Source organism: Danio rerio, chromosome 13, assembly GCF_049306965.1.
Source record: "Danio rerio strain Tuebingen ecotype United States chromosome 13, GRCz12tu, whole genome shotgun sequence".
NCBI lineage: Eukaryota > Metazoa > Chordata > Actinopteri > Cypriniformes > Danionidae > Danio > Danio rerio.
This window is the reverse complement of record NC_133188.1, coordinates 33,621,500-33,628,593: the sequence shown is the minus strand read 5'-3', so window position 1 is coordinate 33,628,593 and position 7,094 is coordinate 33,621,500. Positions and strand designations below refer to the sequence as shown.

General features: G+C 37.7%; 1 protein-coding gene across 3 annotated transcripts; it reads right to left on the bottom strand.

Annotated features, from left to right (window-relative positions):
- Window positions 1-769: 769 nt before the first annotated feature.
- rps24 (ribosomal protein S24) lies at window positions 770-7,066 on the bottom strand. Of its 3 annotated transcripts, XM_005156807.5 has the most exons (6): window positions 7,031-7,066; window positions 6,322-6,387; window positions 6,006-6,215; window positions 1,901-2,014; window positions 1,312-1,340; window positions 770-845 (listed from the first exon to the last, which is right to left on the bottom strand). In XM_005156807.5, the coding sequence occupies exons 1-5, from the start codon at window positions 7,031-7,033 to the stop codon at window positions 1,335-1,337; spliced, it is 399 nt and encodes a 132-aa protein (XP_005156864.1). In that variant the 5' UTR covers window positions 7,034-7,066; the 3' UTR covers window positions 770-845; window positions 1,312-1,334.
- Window positions 7,067-7,094: the final 28 nt, after the last annotated feature.

Genomic DNA, 7,094 nt, shown 5'->3' with positions numbered 1-7,094 from the left:
TCATTTTAACAGGGTTTCTCTGCAGGTTTCACCAAGTCAAATTTAAGACTTACAGACCCTTTTAAGATCATCATGAATGAAGTTTTAGATTTATGCAGAGCTGAACACCAAGGCTTTTCTCTAATGGTCCGTTTTTTAGTTTTAGTTTGCCACAACACCAAAAAAATACACAATTAAATTTAGTTATTTCTTAGCCATTATGCATCAAAACAAGAAAACTCTAGTTGTACTTTTTTCAACCGGTTGCTTTTTTAAAACAAGTTGAACATTGTTAAAAATGTAGTTCTTATACAATTTATTTCTTAAATTACATGATCAAATATATACATTTGTCAGTTTTCTGTCTGAATGGATTGAGTAGTACTCCTACTCTACAATGCTTTCCTGTTATAAAACCTTGACTATTCCATCTTTATTTATAAAGATGTCTGCTCCCCTTCTTTAATTCTGTAAATAGTTTTTGTATAAATGAAAAATAATGTAAAGGGAAATGGTTTATAATCATCTCTACATCTTTAAACAGCAGAGTGTGGAGAAGGTCAGGTGAATTTATAAATTATCATCTAGTTCAATAGCAAGACAGCAGGCAGGGGTGATGTACCTAAATTCACAAATGTTCATCTGTAGTAAGATTCCAATGGAATGAATTAACAATCTCTTCAGACTTGTATCCTTAAAACCTTAATCCTTGGATAAACCATGTTAATAAACATTCAAGAAATAAGGGTAATCTTGCATTCCTGATTGAGCACTCAAAGACATCAGTATCCACTTTTTTTAAAGAATTTATTCGATGACAATGTACAAGAACATTTTCAGGCTGATGGTCTTCCCTGAAGGTCTTACTGTAAAAGCAAAGATGAGAATACAGTTAAATTAATACAACACTTCAATCTAAAACCACATCAGCCCATTACAGACAAATGATTTATACATAATCCCTAAACATCACATCTATCAAGGACAAAGGCTCTCTTTAAAGGGGAGTATCTTGAGGGATGGGTTGTTTCTGAATAATCCAGTGGGTACGAACACACTTGCAGACATGCAGTAAAAGTGGCTAGTTTACCTCGAATGAGCGAATGCTAACCACACACAGCATGCTACAAATTAGTGAGTCAAATCAATTGACAAACAGTTTAGGTGCATTTAACAGATTTTTTTCTCTTTTCAAATCTGTGTTAGAGACACCGGTTCCTTTAAATATCTGCAAGTGAGGGGGGTAAGGCATTGGGATTGAACATGCAAAGCACTGCAAGTTAACTGGTAAAAGTGGATCACATCAGCACACCATGCCGATTTCCACTCTACCTTCTCCTGAAAACTCAAGCCTTTCACTTCTGTAATGGTCCAGGGGAGGCAAAAGAGGGTAAAAGATTGGACAAAATGAGATCTTTCAACTAAATCTACTCATGTCTAGAAGTACTCTGAAACACAGGCTTTCATTTCATGCTGGGTTTGTGATCAACAGCCCCAAAAAACAGTCTTTTTGACTGCAGCATGAATTTGTAAATCCTGCTATTTTGCTTGTGCTACTGATTCCTACACGGTCAGCACATCACTATTAGTAAGCGCTCTACTCACTACTCAAGTAGGATTATATAAAGGTGCCTGTAAGAATTATTTCAAACCATAAACTGGGGTCAATAGCATTAGCCATGAACAAAGCAGCTAAATGTTTGGAGTTAACTTTACAGATCACTCCAGACTCTCCTTCCACAGCAGTTAGTCTACTTGTGAAAGCGTTTACCTTCTATAGTCCAGAAGTACATTTGATCAAGGAGGAAAGATGACAAATTACACATTAAAACTAAGACAATGACGACAAAAACATCCATGACAGGCAGAAGATAGAAAAAGGGTTCTCAATCTTACAGAGGATACTGAAGATAAACATTACCTTTTTGCCAGAAGCACCAACAGATGCTTTCTTGATGCCTCTAACTTTCTTCATTCTGTTCTTGCGTTCCTTGCGCTGTTTTCTGGATGTCTTTTTCTTCTCATAAAGGCCATGCTGAAGAATAAAGACAAGAGTTTTATAAAACAAGCTTCCTTTGTCTGATGTACACTTAACAATTCACTAAAATGGTTCACAAAAGTAATTTCCTCATTGAAACCACTCCAATAAAAGTTGCTTAAATTTAAAGTTCAAAAAGACCCTTCAGTGTTCCAATGGTAATGCATTCATTTTGGTGTCTGAATCTTTAAACCATAAAAGTTATTACACAATCTTAAATAGTCATATTTTAGCCATTGTTCCATTTAGCTTGTTTAAATTCAAAATATGAAATTAAATCAAGCTCAAAAAATGTCTAAAGATCAAAACTCATATTCTGACTTAAACAATCCACATAAAACTAAGGGCTTACTCACACTATGCTATCCGAACCGTGCCCAGGCCCGTTTCCCGGATCGTTTGAGAAGAGTGAGTGCTCTGAATCAGGCTCAGGCACAGTTCACTTGGGCTTTGGTGCAGTACGCTTGTGGGTGAGTGCAGAACCCGCATAAGCCAGAAACTAAAAGCAAGACGTGACTTTTGAGGGACCGTTTCATTAGGATTAATTGATCATTCTTACTGTTCAATGAACGCAAACTGTTGTAGTTTATTAAAGACGCAAACCCCTCATTGCATGACAGCTGCACCTTCAGCAAACCTCCTAAATCCTGCAGCACGAGGACTTTGATTGTTTAAGAGTGTCAAAAGTGGCCGATCTGTTCGGCGAAATATTTGACAGCGCATCACAGCATTCCAAATGATTAAAACAATATAACTGAAGAAATCTCCACTGCGCTGAGCGAGAGCGCTTACTAAGCTGCGCATCATCGATGTAAGAGTGCCCAGGCACGATTGTAATGTGAGTGGGGGCCGTCGGGGGGACAAGCGTGCTTTGGCCCAGTTCAAGGCAACTGTACATAGCGTGAGTAACGCCCTAACAAAAACAATTATATAAAAAGGATGGTTAAAAAAAAAGCTCACATTTACTCAGTTAGCTACAATTGTTTTTGAACCACAATATTCTGTTAATCAAAGCATAAAATTATGAAAAATATTACATTTTATTAAATGTCTTAAATTTGTATTAAATGTTGACGTCCATAGCAAAAACAAAATGCATCATCTTTGGCTGTTTTTTTTCCAACACTCTTCACTATATCTTTGATTTCAATAGGTGTAAATCTTAAACAGGTTTAAAACAAGTTGGGGCAGTGAGAAAATAATAGTAGAATATTACATTTTCAATTTCTCCGATAAATTATTAAAGAGCCCATATTATGGGTTTTTGAAAATTCCCCTCCATGTAGTGTGTAACAGCTCTAAGTGAAGTGAAGTATCCAGCTAAGGCTTAAATCTGTAAGAATACAGTGTTTAAAACGGTTGATTCATCTATAAAAGAGTCGACTCATAGTGCTTCAAACGAGTCGCCTTGATACCGAGTCATTAGGTGTTTCGCCATGACGTATGAACGAAACCAAGTTATTCACGTGCATGCGCAAACCCGGGAGATTTCAAACCTGAGGCCCCGCCCTCTGACGCAGAAACCCAGACACACACACACACACACACCCACAAACACACGCACACCCACAAACACACGCACACAAACATGCCGGTCGATTGAAGTCACACTGCTGATGGATATTATATCGAGTCTCTACCCAAAAATGAAACATCAGCATTATAACCAAGCAGTTGGAAACTACTGGAAACTTCTGGAAGCTACATGCTACAAAGAATACTTCATCTGCGTTTGTTAAAGGAAGGATCAGTAAAGAGTAACTTACTGATGGACGTCAGAATGGGTTTCTTTCTCCATTTCTCAAGTGTAAGTACGTGCGATTAAAGTTGTTGCCTCGTTGACTCTAGCTTGCAAATGTATTTAGTTGTGATTTGTTACTTGTAACCGAGTGTACTGTATCAGGTTAACTGGCTATATTCTCTTATCGCACGCAAAGTCACGTTAAAAACACGATGCGTGCTGCTTTGTTTATGGAGCTCCGTGGTAGAGGTCTGCATTCCTGTGGCTGTCCCCGCGCCAGATTTCTGCGGCGCGGGAATAAATTTCCGAAAAAAATCGCGGGAGCGGTCGGTAACGGGTTTAATTTGGGACGGGAGCAGGCTGTCTAGCAATATCACGGATATCGCTATGCGAATGAGAAAGAGAGAGCTTTGCCTATGAGTCTGCTTGGTGGTTGTGTGTGTGTTAGTGCGTGCGTATGAGAGAGAAAGAGAGAGCTTTGTGTGCTTGGTGCTGTGTGTGTGTTTATACAGACAGCTTGGCTGTCTGGACTGTGTAGCTGGGTGATTTTTGGTTGTGTTCTCCCCCGCTCTAGCGGGATCGGGCGCGGCGGGCAGAAAACGGGGCGGGTTCTCAGGCTAAAACCTGGCGGGTGCGGGCATAAGCGGGAGCGTTGTCGTCCAGAGGTGTGTGTTTTTGTGTGTGTGTGGCAGCTAAAATCCACACCTACACTATTGAGCGTGTATGAACCGTGATTACTTTTTATATTGCTGGTTAGCTATTGGGCATTTCACTCTCTGACTAAAGGCAGTCGACCAATCGCGACAGACTGTCATCGGTCCAATCAGCGCAGATTAGCTTCGCGCTAAGGAGGGGTTTGGGAACAAATGAATCACTGGACGATTCATACGGGAGTCGCTGGGATAATTAGGTAAAAATAAATGCAGATTATAAGACCAAGAAAGTGTTTTTTGACCTTGCATGCATATTAGACTGTTGTTGGAGACCCTTACAACCAAGATATGACCCTATTTCATGTATAATATGGGCTCTTTAAAACATTAGTGGAAGCATCAGGCTGACAAATGGGCAAAACCTAGCAGTTTGATGAAGAGCTGCAAAACATAAATATGTATTTTTTTAGAAAATGCAATTGGGCACTCGACAGTAATTTTAACAGTAGAAATGGGAATAATAGTAAAAAGGTCCACTCAATTTTCAAAAAAAAAAAAAATATATATATATATATATATATATATAAAAATAAAAACCTTGTCGATTGCTAAAAACGTCTGCTTAATTTGTCAGAAAAAAAAACCCTGAACATTCTAAAATTTGATAAAAATCAACGTTCCTTCATTTTCTTCTCTGATAATGGTTTGCTGTGTAATATTTATGGAGCCACACAATTGTGATCAACCATAAGTGAAATTACTATTACTTCTAAATGTATTTTTTGTCATAAACAGAATTTTGTTTTGCTGGCAGAAAATGGTTTATACGAATCTTGTTACAAATTTAGGAAACTGGTTGTAATATTGTGCTCCCAAATTTACATTAAAGCACAAATTGCCACGCTACAGTCTGGCACACAGCAACACATACGACATAACAGCCTTTGTGTTTTTATAATTCGTGCTTAAATTGTCAAACTTGACTTTTGGCACAAATTTCCTTTGGATGCTATAACAGCCATAAGATGCCACACTCTACTGCGACTTTACACAACATTAACAATAATATTTTCAGTCTACATTTTATCTTTAAATTAGTTATTTAAATGAATTTTACAATGTTTTGTAAAATAATTAAGTTCTCCAAACTTCAAAGGGATAGTTCACCTAAAAATAAGTAATCATTTACTCATTATTTACTCCTTTCAGCTTTGAGGTTCTTTTTAAACCAATGATTTTTTTAATAATGCTGAAAACCAGAAACCCCTGACTTCCATAGTATTAGTTTTACCTCTTACAGAAAACAATGTTACAGGGTTTAAGCTATCTTCAAAACAAATTTTGGGTTCATCAGAACAAAACTAAAAGGTTTGAAACATGTTAAGGGTGAGTTAATGGGTTTTAATTTATAGATAAACTCTCTCTTAAATGTTTGAAGAACTTGCTTTAGAAAGCAATTAAAACAGACAGAAAAAAAAAGAGAACTCACAAGTCTGTTTTCTCAGTCTAAGACAATGATGTGAAAGGTGGTACCTTAATACTTCAACTTTATATATTAATCATGCAGCACTATAAGCATCAGTGAATGGCATACCCTCTGCAGCCTGTATTTGGGCTCATTCTTCTTGGCGTAGTCCAAAGAATCGTAGATCATGCCGAACCCTGTTGTCTTGCCACCACCAAACTGTGTTTTGAAGCCAAAGACGAACACCACATCAGGGGTGGTTTTGTACATTTTTGCAAGCTTTTCCCTGATCTCTGTCTTAGGGACTGTTGCTTTGCCCGGATGCAGGACATCGACAATCTGAAAATATATATATATTTTTAAAAAAACATGAATGAGCAAATGCATCTTATTATACACATTTTGTCTTCAGTAAGCAAGGAAATCAAATTTGCAACCAACTTACCATTTGCTTCCTCTGAAGCAGCCGGTTTGTCATAAACTTTCTGGTCCTGACAGTGACTGTGTCGTTCTGCAAAGTGACATTAAAATCCGGATTAAACCATCTTTTAAATCTAGCAATAATAATAATGCAAATTAACAGAAACCCCCGAGCTAAACTTGCATGAGAGCTTTTCTCAAAGAACAAAGTTCGTATTTCTTGGCATGACAGCTTCATTTCTTACTCAAGACACTTTAAAGCAATATATCGTTACAAAAGAATCCAACAGAGTTAAGTTACTTGACGAACATCAGAATCGTTTTGCAAATATGAACTGATAACCATGTAGAAAACATCATAGCTTCGCGAGTATTAAACCATGGTTAGCAGTTTAGCCATGTTAGCTTCACAGGCTCGACACTAAATACAAGGGCCAAATTAAGTGCTAAGGTTTCACGTATTTATTACTTTATGTCCACGGACAAAAATATGTTCCCACTCACTAATATTGTTTTTCTTCATTGCCCGTGCACTGGATAAGAGTAACACGATGGTCCGAACTGGAAAACTATCATCTTTCGTTGTGGTAATAATCAGCACATCGTTCAAATGAAGCTACAAATTGGCCATAATATATGTTTATTGTGTTTTACGCTCGAAATGACACTATTACGTCGTCGGATGGTGAAGATTTAATCAGATTATTATATTCATTTTTCCCCACTCGACTCACCATCTTGGCGTCGGCTCGCTCAGGGACGAGGAAAAGGAAGAAGGACCCGTAGGTGCCCGAGAAT